This window comes from Salmo trutta, chromosome 15, assembly GCF_901001165.1.
Source record: "Salmo trutta chromosome 15, fSalTru1.1, whole genome shotgun sequence".
In the NCBI taxonomy this organism is placed as follows: domain Eukaryota; kingdom Metazoa; phylum Chordata; class Actinopteri; order Salmoniformes; family Salmonidae; genus Salmo; species Salmo trutta.
Window position 1 is genome coordinate 38396476 of NC_042971.1, and position 15573 is coordinate 38412048.

The 15573-nt window shown below is 41.9% G+C and overlaps 1 protein-coding gene and 1 long non-coding RNA gene across 3 annotated transcripts; both read left to right on the top strand.

The window, feature by feature from the left end:
- The first annotated feature begins 2679 nt into the window (after positions 1-2679).
- On the top strand, positions 2680-5503 carry LOC115148963 (uncharacterized). Of its 2 annotated transcripts, XR_003866771.1 has the most exons (6): positions 2686-2719; positions 2838-2897; positions 3015-3203; positions 3321-3380; positions 3526-3602; positions 3689-5503. It is a non-coding gene; the product is annotated as an uncharacterized LOC115148963 (long non-coding RNA). The 2 variants fall into 2 exon arrangements; XR_003866770.1 differs by having other exon boundaries at positions 2680-2897.
- Positions 5504-6078: 575 nt separating this feature from the next.
- LOC115148966 (guanine nucleotide-binding protein G(I)/G(S)/G(T) subunit beta-2) lies at positions 6079-15217 on the top strand. The gene is made up of 10 exons (XM_029691325.1): positions 6079-6956; positions 10235-10342; positions 10651-10689; positions 10932-11038; positions 11200-11263; positions 11669-11831; positions 12570-12636; positions 12806-13007; positions 13194-13410; positions 13731-15217. Exons 2-10 carry the CDS (start codon positions 10286-10288, stop codon positions 13835-13837), a joined length of 1023 nt encoding a protein of 340 aa, XP_029547185.1. The 5' UTR covers positions 6079-6956; positions 10235-10285; the 3' UTR covers positions 13838-15217.
- The last annotated feature ends 356 nt before the right edge of the window (positions 15218-15573 follow it).

Below are 15573 nucleotides of genomic sequence, written 5' to 3' on the forward strand. Positions count from 1 at the left end.
CCGGGGCCTCCCACTCCTCTTTTTATTCTGTTTAGAGCCAGTTTGCACTGTTCTGTGAAGGGAGTAGTACACGGCTTTATACGAGATTTTAAGTTTCTTGGCAATTTCTCGCATAGAGCTGAACAAGGCTCACATGGAGCCTTCATTTCTCAGAACAAGAATAGACAGACGAGTTTCAGAAGAAAGTTCTTTGTTTCTGGCCATTTTGAGCCTGTAATTGAACCCACAAATGCTGATGATCCAGATACTCAACTAGTCTAAAGAAGGCCAGTTTTGTTGCTTCTTTAATCAGAACAACAGTTTTCAGCTGTGCTAACATAATTCCAAAAGGGTTTTCTAATGATCAATTAGCCTTTTAAAATTATAAACTTGGATTAGCTAACACAACATGTCATTGGAACACAGGAGTGCAGGAGTGATGGTTGCTGATAATGGGCTCTGTACGCCTACGTAGATATTCCATAAAATATCTGCCGTTTCCAGCTACAGTAGTCATTTACAACATTAACATTGTCTGCACTGTATTTCTTATCAATTTGATGTTATTTTAATGGACAAAAAATGTGTTTTTCTTTCAAAAGCCAGGAAATTTCTAAGTGACCCCAAACTTTTGAACGATAGTGTATGTCTCTGATAAACTCTAATTTTAACTGTTAGTGTAATTTACTTGCCTGATATGAAGGTTAATCTTTTGCGGGATAATTCACGCCTCTACCTTATTATTCACTGGTCTAGACAATTGGGAGACGGCATTACTAAGCTACAGTGCATTCGGAAGGTATTCAGACCCCTTGACTTTTTCCACATTTTGTTACATTACAGCCTTATTCTAGAATTGATTAAATCCTCATCAATCTACACACAATACCCCACAATGACAAAGCAAAAACAGATTCATAGACATTTTTGCAAATGTATTAAAAATAAAAACAGAATTTTCACATTTACATAAGTATTCAGACCCTTTACTCAGTACGCTGTTGAAGTACCTTTGGCAGCGATTACAGCCTCAAGTCTTCTTGGGTATGACGCTACAAGCATGGCACACCTGTATTTCGGGAGTTTCTCCCATTCATCTCTGCAGATCCTCTCAAGCTCTGTCAGATTGGATGGGGAGCTTTGCTGCAGAGCTTTTTTTAAGGTCTCTCCAGAGATGTTTGATCGGGTTCAAGTCCGTGCTCTGGCTGGGCCACTCAAGGACTTTCAGAGACTTGTCCTGAAGCCACTCCTGCTTTGTCTTGGCTGTATGCTTAGGGTCGTTGTCCTATTGGAAGGTGAACCTTCTCCCCAGTCTGAGGTCTTGAGCAGGTTTTCATCAAGGATCTCTCTGTACTTTGCTCTGTTCATCTTTCCTTCGATCTCCCAGACCTTGCCGCTGAAAAACATCCCCACAGCATGATGCCGCAACCACCATGCTTCACCGTATGGATAGTGCCAGGTTTCCTCCAGATGTGAAGCTTGGCATTCAGGCCAAAGAGTTCCATCTTGGTTTCATCAGACCAGAGAATCTTGTTTTTCATGGTCTGAGAGTCCTTTAGGTGCCTTTTGGCAAACGTCAAGCAGGCTGTCATGTGCCTTTTACTGAGGAGTGGCTTCAGTCTGGCCACTCTACCATAAAGGCCTGATTGGTGGAGTGTTGCAGAGATGATTGTCCTTCTGGAAACTTCTCTCATCTCCACAGAGGATCTCTGGAGCTCTGTCAGAGTGACCATCAGGTTCTTGGTCACCTCCCTGACCAAGGCCCTTCTCCCCCAATTGCTCAGTTTGTCCAGGAAGACAGCTCTCTGAAGAGTCTTGGTGGTTCCAAACTTCTTCCATTTAAGAATGATGGATGCCACTGTGTTCTTGGGGACATCCAATGCTGCAGAAATGTTTTGTTACTCTTCCCCAGACCTGTGCCTTGACACAATCCTGTCTCAGAGCTCTACGGACAATTCCTTCGACCTCATGGCTTGGTTTTTGCTCTCTGACATGCACTGTCAACTGTGGGACCTTATATAGACGGGTGTGTGCCTCTCCAAATCATGTCAAATCAATTCAATTTATCAACTTGTAGGAACATCTTAAGGATGTTTAATTTTTTTATATACATTTGCAAAAATGTCTAAAAACCTGTTTTCACTTTTTCATTATGGGGTATTGTGTGTAGATTGAGGGAAAAAATGCATGTAATCAATTTTAGAATAAGGCTGACGTAACAAAATATGGAAAAAGGGAAGGGGTCTGAATACTTCCCGAATGCACTGTATATGGAATTGTTTTAAGAAGTTGATTTTGAATTTTAAGACCTCTTGAAGTATAAAATAAATATATACAATAATGATTTGATACATTTATTTGGGCCGTTACTGCTATTAGCCAAAGCAAACGCATTGAATAACAGATTCTCTACATTGAACAACAGATATCCCCCCCAAAACAATCTAAAGGAAGTTTCTATCCTATATCTGATAGATATATAAAAAAATGACATGTATGAAACCCCTTATTTTTGGCACAAAACAGTCTCCATAAACTTCCATATTTTTTTTGACTGGTACCGGGAGACCTTCAGACAAGGGTATGTGTTCGTGAGAGAGTCTCACCTTTACACAGATGGGTCATTTTAGTGTGTAGTAGCCCAAACTGTTCGGACACTACAGGCAGAAGTTGGCAGATCGGCTGTACTGACTTCAGACAAGTCCCAAGACGCTTGTGGGGGTCGTAGACTTTAGAGCTGGTATGTAAAATAGATTTTTTTAAATGCTTGATTATATGCGAAGTTCCATTTCTGAACCATAATCAGTTTTCCTGGTCAATTTCCAAATGTACTGTACTTATGTATTTTTTCTTCTTAGAATTAGTTCTCTCCCCTATAACACGGATGCCACTTCAAGCGGCCAAGAGGTCGAATACAAGTAAGTGAAGCATTATTCATGAAACAATCCATTGGAGGATGCAATCTCTCCTGCTAAGCACTGAATGAATTTCAGAGGTGAAACAAGCCCCTTTATTGTAATCTTTCTTTCAATTAGGACAAGCATCATATTCCCCAGCATCATATTCACCACAGCAGCATGTGGAGGACAGCCATGGAGGTATGTAATACATTCACTTTTCCCAGATGACTTATCCTATCTGTTCTTTTGTGCACAGTATTTAGTTTCAAACAGGGCCTACATTGAGACACTTCAACGTGCCAAATGATGGTGGTAGACATGAAGGTAAGAACATACCGACTTAAAATATGAACAGTAACTTTTTTGCACCATGTATGAATGAGTGTGTACATTCAGAGGAGACACAAGACCCTTTATCTGTGTAATCTATCTTTCAATTAGGAGACTGGACAGCCCCAGGATCATATTCACCACAGCAGCATGTGGATGACAGCCATGGAGGTATGTAGTACATTCACTTAGCCCAGATGAGACTATGCTTGTCTGTCCTGTTTTACACAGTATGTAATTATATTAAAAAGTAACTTGCAATTTTCCACGAGGGTAACTTACTTTTAACCTTTTTCAATTTTGTTGAATTTTTCAGGGTAGAAATGCAAAGACTCCAGAAAGAACACAGAGCCCTTAGGGAAGAAGTTAAGGTGTTAAGGAGTGGGCAATCAGGTGAGAACATAAATTTCACATCTATTTTTGGTGTATAATTGTTTTTAGGGGTGTGACAGTGATTAAGTGCTTCTTTTTTTCTATAGGTCCGGGTGGTATCGGACCAATGGGCCAGTGGGTCGGTAGGAGATTTGTCCTTGCCTGATGATTTCAATCTCCCGATGGGGGACTGGAGCTGCTGGAGACCAGGCTGAGCCAGGACACCGAGCTCCAGGAGACACTGTGTGCTCAGAAATGTATATAGCCATTGCTTTTTCCGGGAAGGAGCAAGCGACATTAAACTTTGACCCTGTTGTTGCGACCGTTGTCTCGGATTTACATTTACTATGTTACTTCTACCCCTGAGTCCAGGTGGGAAATGCACGTTTGTGACTGCACTGGGCCATTAAGGGTAGGTTTAGTGTAGCTTAACTTCTTCCAGTGAGAAGTAATTGGTAGCTTGGTAAACTATATTTTCAGAGTAGCTTCACCAACACTGTTCCTATCCTACTCTTGCAGTCAGTGTCCTTAGGAACTGGGCTTCATATTGATGTGACCCAACAATATATCCAAGGACTTCATGGCCATAGTAGGTGACATTCTCTTAAAATGGGAATACATTGCATTTTATGAAAATGATGGTCTCTGTTTTGTTGAATGTTCACTGCCACCCACTGTTTAAGCAAAGAACTGATCATTGAATCAGCATCAGCCTCTCTTGCTTGCAAAAAAATGGAGAGCGAAATGCACCATTGTGTTTATCTAAAGGTTTAATCAAAGCTTTGTGGTGAAAAGATAAAAGCGGTCACCTGGTTTTGGAATTTAATCCAGTTAACAATGCTTTTTTAAGTAAAGCATATTAAATGTGGACTTTGCTCTGATTTAGGGGAGCCCCTATTGGAACAAAAACATCTGACCATTGATGCTTATGTGTAGTTAAGTAAGACATTTTTAGTGGCATGTATAATATTTGCATGCATGTGTATTTTCAATCTGTGGATGTATGGCTTCTTGTGTCCATCTCTTTGCTCAAGCCCTTGCTGTTGCTAGGCAAGCTATCCTCATTTACTACAGTCCCTTATGGCCTGCAGAGGGACAGGGCAGGTGGGATATACCATTGCCTTACTTTGTGTAGGGGAAGGATGCTTGTCCCTGCCTATAATATTGCAGCCTCGCTGTTTCACTTCCTTGGATGTCCAAGCCCTATCACCCCTTTGTCTGACAGAGTGCACTGCAGCCAGATCCAGAGATGGTAGAGTCTACTGTATTCTGTTGAACTTCAAAGTACACCTTTCGACTTTTCCAATGACCTTTTGGAATACACTGACACACAGAGTGTCAACAAGAGCAAATCATGCATTCTCTTTAGATGTGTGTTGATCATTTACCTATCCACAGACTATGGCAGATCCCGACTCCCATTCAATCAAAACCAGTCACTAGATTTCTGGGGTCAGCCCCCCAAATCAGATTATGTTTGCTGAGAGTAAGCATACTTCTATCAAATTGAAATGGAGTTAGCTTTTTTGACTGATCGAGGGCCTAGGTAACCCCCCACCCTAGGGTCATTATTATAAATGATCATTAATGGTATGTTTGGTTAAACAATGGTCTGCTCTAGTCAAACCATGGGAATATATTTCTCAGGCCCATATGGCCATTTAGTACCAGCTGCTTGGTTCTGGTTTACTCCTGTCTTACAAATGCATTAAAATATAAGAATATAATTATTATGTATATATTGTGTGTGTGTTGTGTGGGTCTCTAAGTTCAATGACAGTTTAAAAATGCATTAGATATAAGAATAATGATTATGCATATTATGTATTGTGTGTGTGTGTGTGTGCATGCACAGGCCTCTGACCTTTTTATCACACTGTAACCTTCACACAGTCTTTTGACAGTAAATAAAGAGCAAGGTTTAAAAAAAATCTGGACAGACAGAGGATTTAGAAATGAGCGGATTACTCACTATCATGAATATAAAACCATGGCTTGATAAAACCCCAGCTCTCACCAGCCTATGGCCTTGCTCTCTCACACTCACATCTGCTAATTATAAAATAATCCTTAGGTGTATAGCCTACATCTCCAGGGATAATACAGTGCTTCGGAGTAATTAGTCTACTATGAGGTATTAATTACACAAGTACTTTAATCAAAACGTGAAGGGGACGAAGTAAGAAATCTGCTATGAGTGATGAATTGAGGCAGATTGGAGCCACTTCAACGGTTTTGGTTTTCTAGGTGGGTGGGCTCTTGTAGTAATTTTCCTACAGTGGAAGTAGTTAACGCTATAAGTGCACACTGTACTGAGAGATATAGTCTTAGGCCTAATCAATAACTAAGACACGAAAAGGGTTTTCATAAAGGAGACAAATGCGGCCCTGTGATGTTCAAGATCTGCAGTAGATCGAGGACCATCTGAGAGTCATCCCACCCGTAGCCTATCCAGTAGACATCAGAGGGGGGTTCTAAAATGGTACAGTCTCTCCGAAATGGGTGTGGTTGAATCGTGCTTACGAGATCTAACGTTAGCAAGCGCAGACGGAGTGATTTAATCTGAAACTACGTTATTTTATTATAATACTGCAATTTAGAGCTTTGAATACAAGAACACCTCATGCGAATATGCATTAGGCCTATTGCATGTTTTTTTAATTTGTGTACCAATGGGTGGGTTTCCTGCTCCTCCGGCAAGATAGCCCAGTCGCTTTTAAAATATCATTTACATTTTTCTCTCAAGAGTTTAAGCCTCTGTGTTTGGCAGTTTATTTAATAATTCATTTTTTTGACGAGGAGGCGACGGTCATTACGAAGCGAGGGAGTGAGGGGAGAGAAGGAGGAGGGAGATATCCGCGAACTAGCAGAGGAGGAAGGAAGCGAGGATCACGAAAACCACAATCAAGAGAAAAACCTAGTCATAAAAAAAGCTATTTACTAATTTCATATGGTTCAATGCATTTTCTTTGATGCGTGGACAGATTGCAGTTGTGTTCAACCCGCTCCAACAAAGATGTTTTCGAGTTTATGAAGGTCTCGGGCGTAGAAAGGCAAACCATTCTGAAGAGGAAACGGGAACACAACAGCAGAACTCATCTTTTCAAGGGGTCCAGTCAAACGGAGATATGGTGTCTCTGTACTTCGATCTAATATTTATTTGATGTGTAGCCTACATTGGAGATTCACTGAGCAAAAATCTAGAGAAGACAAGGAGCAGAGAGGATATTGAAAATATCTGCATATTTCTGTCCCTATATTGTTTTCTTTTCTAAGGAAAAAGGGGCCAATAAACATCCCCAGCCTATTTGAAACATTAAATCCAGACTGTATTCGAGAAAGACTACCAACCTCATCGGAAACATTACCTAACAGGTAGCCATCCATTATAAAATGCTGTCAGAATTGTCATGGATGTAAGATGGCTGGATGATGTAGCCTACCAGTGATGGGCCTATTCATGACTAGGCTCATCATTTCGCTGAAATTATATTTCATCTGTATGTTTTGGTAGCCTAAATATAGACATATGGACGAACCTCCCCACTGTACCAAATGTTTTTCTATTTGCATATAGCATAACTTGCTGTACATTCTTGCGATAACCTATATTAACACAGGCAACCCCGTAAAGTGTTTGCATATTTAGCGGCTTGGAAAAATGACACGGTTGCCAGGGTGTCAGTGCCATTAACCGCGAATGCCAGAGGTTTACTGCTCGTGGAATTACGGCCTTAAATTCATCAAGTAGCCTAACAGCTACCTATATCAAGTAGCCTCCATACATTTGTGGGTACTGGGTAGGCTACTGTTGCTTGTAGTGAGGGAGTAGCCTAGCCGTCTGAGCTGCGCCCCAAGGCCGATGTAAGCAACCTATTTGTTGATGAGGGAGGGCTATTCTAGTGTCTATGCTGCAATTTGACCTTAAAGTGGATTTTACATTTTATGCAAGGAATTTATTTAGAATTATATTATAGACAATGATGCTGTAATGCACTCAATCCAATAACGCTAATATAATGTGCTTATTACTTTAGCACTCTTGGTTCGCTGTGAAATGTCAACCGAATAGACCAAGTAGGCTATCGTTTACTGTGCATGAACATAAGGGGTGGGGCCACACTGTATTTTGCATTATTTTTCCAAATGAGAAGCAAGTCTTTGACCTATAGTTTAGGTAGCTTCTGTCTGTCAGTTGTCATGGGTAATATATTGTCTTGGAGAAAATGCTTAATAAGCTATTATGGTGACATTGATGGCCACCTATTCAGCACAGGACACGTGCTGAGGTCCACAACCACGTATAGTCAATAAGGATAATTTACATCCAGCCCTGCCCTGTGTTTTGCATCATTTTATACATCTTTCAAAATGATTTTACTAGTGGACAAACACTTCTTGAACCAATTCTACCAGAAATGCTCCCTTAAAATGATGTTCTTGAGGGAGGGTTAGGACCTGGAACGTGTGTCCAGACAACAACTGATTGGGTTGGTGACTGCCTGGCAAGGTGGATTGCATTGCACATACTGTCCAGAAAGCATTGGGGAAAGGAGGAAACCAAAAAAGGGCCATTTGATGATGTCAGTGGGCGATGGTGTATCATCCCATCCCATGATGCCCAGTCCTCTCCTCTCCCACCCTGGTATCTGATGGTGATGCACCACCACCAAGCCCTCAGTGCTTTATTGGCTAAATGAGCAGCTGTGCCAGGAGACTGGGACCCACCAATTTCCCCCGGTCGCCTTCCATTAGTGCTGTGTGATCCATCAGGTTGGAGGTTCCCACCGGGAACAATGACCCAGTTAATTGCTCCTCTCCCTAGCCTAGTAGATGGTGATGATGTGGATGTTCCTGTTTGTTTGTCTATGTGGAGTTGGAGGCCTTTAATAACATGGCACATGTGATGTGAGTGTTAGGTAATGTTAACATTGAGGCACTGGGATTAGAGGAAATATGGAAAATGTATATTACCTGACACTGCTGTATGGGCAGTGTACCTGTCTGTGAATGCATCTTCTTTTTTAATATGCGTGTTTTACAAGTACCGGTACACCGCCACCGAAAGAGGTACAGTATCGACAGTGATGCAAATCGAATGTGCAAAGCAGAGTACAATGGCTAGAGGTATTTCATCAGTGTCTTAACGGATTTGAATAGGCCCACAAACTCATGCAAATACTAGTGGCCATTTTTGAATAGGATTTGAATGTGAAACCTCTCTCTCTCTTTGAATTCCCTGTGCATGTGATCAAAAACACATCTGTAGGGCTAATTATGTTGATATGGAAGTGTATGGTACAGCAAATACTGTTTTGGTGAATTTAAATAATACAAATAGGCCTACCATAGTATTTTCAGTCACATTCAACTGTGACGGTAACAATGGAGGTCTAGCGGGTGAAAAATGTAGTCATTTGGAAATGTTGTTTGTGATAATGCTAGTGTCAGCCGTTTTCAGTAGTGTATTTCACTAGATGATCGAGATCTTGCTGTAAAATAGTTTTCATTTGTTTTGATACTGCAGCTTGAACAATGACATTTTGTGTCCACTAGAATGGACCATAATCGCGGCAATGTTGAATCATTAACAAGTCATTGTTAAAACATAGTAAGAGCCAGGTAATAACATAGTAATTATGCAAATATCCCACTTGCAAATTCCTTGAATGATAGCTATGCTAAATAGAGATTCAAAACTTTTTTAACATTTTTGTTTTATTTATTCAAGTAGGTAAGTTAGTTAAGAACAAATTCTTATTTACAATGACGGCCTACCCCGGCCAAACCCTAACGACGCTGGGCCAATTGTGCGTTGCCCTATGGGACTCCCAATCACATCTGATTGTGATACAGCCTGGAATCGAACCAGGGTCTGTAGTGACACCTCTAGCACTGAGATACTGTGCCTTAGACCGCTGTGCCACTCAGGAGCCCCCTTCTAGAACACAAACACACATACATTTTGTTCAATGTGCTTGTAATGAATGATAAATGCCTGCCTGCCTGCAGTAATCCTAATCTTGTTTCTGTGCATTAAGTGGTTCATGGATATCAGAGAGAGCCCATTAAATGATGAAGCTCTCTCTCAGATTATACCAGATTACAGATTATTCTCCACAGTTAAACCAGACAAGGCTGTACCACCATAAATATACAGATTACAGAGCTTTATGTATCGTAGATGTGCTATGTTAGTAAACCGTGCACTTAAAATACTGAATTAACTATTATTTTATATGCCCAATTTACTCTGATTCTAGCTGCCGCTCTGCAGCCATGTTTGTGATGGTGTTAAACAACGATCCTCCAGGTGAAATATGGCAAAATGATCAGATCACACCCATTGATCAGGTTGAGACCAGCAGAGGACCACGAGACCTCGGATGTAGTTGGAGTCGATTACTCACCATGATAACACTGCAATCAAATCATGCAATCTGATACGCATGCCATGTACAAACATAGCGCATATTACATTACAAGCAGAAGATTGGTTTGTTCTGACGCAGGCACTGTCCGTCATTCTAATTGGACATTTCTGCTCTTAGATGGAGTCCTAATTTTGAACTTGATATCTCAGTCTGGGCGATCTACATGAATGTTTTAAGTTTAAATTCTCATGCTGTTTTTCCATCCTTTGTTCCCACCAGGTGACTGACTGAGTGACAGAGGACTTCGACGAGGCCAGGGACCAATCCAAAATGAGCGAGTTGGAGCAGCTGCGTCAGGAGGCGGAGCAACTTAGGAACCAGATAAGAGTATGTGTGTCAGAGACTGTTACTGATCTGGGCACACATTTACAAAGAGTCCCAGAGGCTAGGCATGCTGATCTAGGATCAGTTTGGCCTTTTAGATTACAGGATATATCCTAGATCAGCAATCTTACTCTGAGACGCTTTATGATCTCAATGAAAGCAGTAAAACCATTGGGTTTAGAAGAGAAGGGGGTTGGTGGAAAAGGGAGTAGGCCTAACACACCATATTGAGAGGTGGGATATTTGCCTGGGTGAGATTGAGAGAGATTGCTAATGCTTGTCTAACCACTCTCTGTTTCTCTGTCTCTTAGGATGCCAGGAAAGCATGTGGGGACTCAACCCTGACACAGGTAAGTATCACACATACCCGCATAAAAGAGAGTATGGCTGTGTTTTGACAGCCAGCCCAATTCTCATATTTTTTTCACTAATTGGTATTTTGCCCAATCAGATCAGCTCTGTAAAAGACCTGATGTGAAAAGATCTGATGTGTGAAAAAAGATCAGAATACAGGGCATTACATTGACACAGTAACCCTGTGATGAACTTGTCTTCTTTACATTGCTTTTCTGTGTGTTTGTGTGTCAACCAGATAACGTCAGGTCTGGATCCCGTGGGGAGGATTCAGATGCGGACGAGGCGCACTCTCCGTGGCCACCTGGCTAAGATCTATGCCATGCACTGGGGCACAGACTCTAGGTGGGCGTAACGTTATGCCAACCCATTAGGGGGCTTCTCCCTCTCTTCTCCCTCTCTTCTCCCTCTCTTCACACTCTCACTCATATACCACACATGGCAGTACAAGCGGTGCTTTTTTTGATGAGGTATAACACAATGGCTCCACCTCTTTGTCACCGCAGGCTCCTGGTCAGCGCCTCTCAAGATGGAAAACTGATCATCTGGGACAGCTACACCACTAACAAGGTGAGAGCTGCACCCAAATAACAACATCTCCCCTGGTCTCACCAAGGGGCCTGGAAAGGTTGACTCACTCTCAGCAAACTAGGCAGCCTTCAGGGATTGGAAATGAAATGGGAGCCAACTGTGTGTTTTGACTCATCTCATACTTCTACTTACATCATAACCTACCAGAGTCACTTTGCCATTCAAACATTGTAAATTATATTATGCAATGGCTCCCCCTGAAAAGATCCCACAAATTCAATATAGAGGAAGCACAATGAACTACTATTCTGCTCCTGCTCTGTCTGGACGTGGACTTGGCTCTGGACTCCTGCCTGGCCCCGTTAATGATACTACTCTCTCCTTGTCCATGGCCATGCCTTTATTCTGTGACACACAGTGACCAACTCTTATCCCCCCCTCCAGATGCATGCTATCCCCCTGCGCTCCTCCTGGGTGATGACCTGTGCTTATGCCCCCTCTGGTAACTACGTGGCCTGTGGAGGTCTGGACAACATCTGTTCCATCTACTGCTTGAAGACCCGCGAGGGCAACGTCAGGGTCAGCAGGGAATTACCCGGACACACAGGTGAAGAAGCATTACTACACACAAATACCTATGTGACTAAGCTTGAGTCATTTTGTGTTCATTTTTATTGAGAAATCATAGAAGTGTCTTAGCTAGGTTATGTGAGTTTATTTGAACCTCCCTGATTCTAACTTCCCCAGTGACACTACATATGGTTATGTATGCAGTTCACTTGAGTATTCCTACCTGTTCCCTGTCCCACAGGGATCCCCAGGTCCCAAACCCCTAAACAAGGAAGACTTTAATTCACATGGCTAATTAGTCACAGGGCAACACAATTATAACGAGCTGAGACATCAGCCAGAAAACCTAGTTAGTCCCTTAGCTGTGTTACAGCACTAGCTCACCTGGGGCTTTTAAATTACTCACATTCGGGAGGACGAGTATTGTTGAAATGAAGTCTTACTCCTCGATCACACCTACAGCATCATTTCGTAAAATGGTACGCAGCATCATCTGGATATGTGTGCAACAAAAGTTCAACATTCACGTTCTGCTACCATTTCTGTCAAGTCGTCTACGCATACAGTCTGACGCATACGTTCAAGAAATCCAACGTATGCACAGCACAGAACGCACTGCAACTGCCTCTGCAACGCAGTGCTGCAAGGCAAACGCAGCGTTCCATTGGAAATGAATGTACTTCGGGTGTACCTAAATGTAATGAAGCTGTTGGTGTGATCGAGGCGTTAGTAGGGGCACCATACACCATACTAGATGTTTTTATTTGTGCTACAGGTTACCTGTCCTGTTGCCGTTTCATCGATGACAATCAAATCATCACAAGCTCAGGAGACACTACCTGGTGAGTCCTGATGGATCAGTAACCAAGGCTGATGGAGAATGCAAATATAAATATACTACATTATATGGTCTATACTGTAACTAGCTATGAGCTAGCCTAACCTTACATTCAAAATGATCTGATAGCAGTTGTTAAATCCAGTGGGTCGCTCTTCTGTTCTCTTACCCAGTGCACTGTGGGACATCGAGACAAGCCAGCAGACCACGGTGTTTTCGGGCCACAGCGGTGACGTCATGAGCCTGTCCCTGTCTCCAGACTTCCGCACCTTTGTGTCCGGAGCCTGTGACGCCTCCATTAAGCTGTGGGACATCAGGGACAGCATGTGCCGACAGACGTTCACGGGCCATGAGTCTGACATCAACGCAGTCTGTGTGAGTGTGCTGACCTGCTTTCTGGTTCATGTCATGGCATTCAGCCAGGAAACCATACTCTAAGACATGTCACCGTTCCCAAAGTCCTTCATGTTAGCTGCACTAGCTAATTCTGAGTGTGTAATGTACCTAATGCTAGCTGATCTAACCCATGTCTGTCACTCCCGCTCTCTCTCTCCTCTACAGTTCTTTCCCAACGGCAGCGCCTTTGCCACCGGCTCCGATGACGCCACCTGCAGGCTGTTTGACCTGCGCGCCGACCAGGAGCTCAGCCTGTACTCTCACGACAACATCATCTGTGGCATCACCTCCGTGGCCTTCTCCCGCTCCGGACGGCTGCTGCTGGCCGGCTACGACGACTTCAACTGCAACATCTGGGATGCCATGAAGGGAGATCGAGCAGGTCAGTGGGGTGGTGTGGTGGGGTGGAGTAGGAGCAAGCTGCTGTCTTTTAACTGGCAGCCATTGTTGTATAGTTGTGTCTGGCAATGCATCAGACCCGAGACTGAAAACAACTGATAACTTAAAAGAGAATGTTATATCTTCTGATTACATTGAGATGTTAGACTTCAATTCACAAGCTGATCTCAGTCAAATGTAATTCAACCCTCTAAGGGATCCCTGTGTTAACAGTTCAGGGGTATTTTAAGAAGGTGGATTGATGAGATCGCTAACCAGGACACCATATGATAACACTTGTTTGTTTGTCCCTCTCCGTGTCAGGAGTGTTAGCCGGCCATGACAATCGCGTGAGCTGTCTAGGTGTGACTGATGATGGCATGGCGGTGGCCACTGGGTCCTGGGACAGCTTCCTCAAGATCTGGAACTGACAAGTTACCTGAGCCATGCACACACACACACACACACACACACACACACACATTACACACACACACACACACACACACACATAGACACATACATACAGACACACACACACACACATACCCACACGCAAACACAATATTGATCATACAAAGTATTCACATCTCACATTTTGGTACACATAGTTTGCACACTGTATTCACACTGTACGTAAAGATGTACACATACACACATACACATTGAAACATTGTACATAATATATATATATAACGCCAATTAGGTATGAGTTTACACAGACACACAAATGCCACTTGCAATTGTACATGTTACCAATCACATTGTATGCAGGAAGAGTCCACCAGAATTACAAACAAATGCCCACACTACCCACAACAGATATATATGTACACAGTACACACACAGTTATGATACATTTGTAATTGGAACTACCATAAAAGACGTGACCAAATTCAATAAAATCCTGACATATGCTAAACTAAAACACGCATTTGAAATGTCACAAATTACCAGATTTTTCAACACAAATGTGTTCACACACACACACACACACACACACACACACACACACACACACACATACTTTAAGTGCATACACACATACACACACACACACATACATGCACACACAAACATATAAAAATATATACATGCACACACATCTACAGTACATGTTTATTTCTGAGCGAAACTCCAACCCTTGAGCTAAATGGGGGAGACAATTCTGTTTTTCGTTTGTTTACTCAAGTCCCAAATATCCTTAAATCTGATTTTCTGTGCTACAGTAGGTTTGTGTGTCTCTGTAACAGGGTGAAAAAAGTCACAGTTGAAGGAATAGAGAGTGATGGGCTGGAAAAGCATGATAATAAGTGAATCCAATAACACTCAAGACACTACAGACAGAGAGATAGATAGAGAGCAGAAAGAATGCCCAACTTTCCACAGTGACACTGTTAAAGGAAAATCAAGATAAACCATCAATTCTCTCTAGTTTCTTCTGGCTCAAACAAAATGCTATCATGTAGTTACTGTTTTTATAGATATGTACACCCACATATATAAGTAAATATATGATAGTTTTGATTTTGATGTTTTTGTTGTATTAATTTTTTACGCCTATTTTATTCATGTTTTCCCTGTGTGCCTCAGATACACTTTAAGGATAATTAATAGAGAATAATGATGAAATTAAACTAAATGAAATCAATAAAATGAGAGATTCATAAGGTGAGCGAGATTATCAAGAGACAACTCTCAAATAAGCAGGGGGCAATATTCATACTTTGACTTTGTCAATATATTATGTCAACTTTATGATGGTATACATTGTACATACTATTAATAAATACACGTAGCCTCTCTTGCCAGTTTTGGCCAGTTGTGTGTACTTCTTTTTTAACATTGTAATTTGTGTTTAAAACCATGCATGCTAGTTTTCAAGGGAGATATATGGGGATCCTGTTCAGCACACAACTTGAACATAAACAGTGAATTTTACATGCTTTGATGACCCAATTTAACCTTGATGAAACCTACCTGATGTCCAGATTTGTGCTCTAATTTCTCAACATACTACTTACTATAGACTGATTAATGATATAAATAGTTACTGGTCATTTTTAGAATGGTCAGATAATGTATTCATGTTGCGTTCTGATTCTCTACCCTTTTTCCAGAAGTGTGCACCCGTTCACTCCCCCACATGGGGATTGGATTGGTGCAT

Coding starts and splice junctions, on each gene's coding strand:
- LOC115148966 (XM_029691325.1), top strand. CDS start 10,286: ATGAGCGAGTTGGAGCAGCTGCGTCAGGAGGCGGAGCAACTTAGGAAC. Junction 11,264..11,668: donor ACAGCTACACCACTAACAAG/GTGAGAGCTGCA, acceptor CCCCCCCTCCAG/ATGCATGCTATCCCCCTGCG. Junction 12,637..12,805: donor AGCTCAGGAGACACTACCTG/GTGAGTCCTGAT, acceptor TCTCTTACCCAG/TGCACTGTGGGACATCGAGA.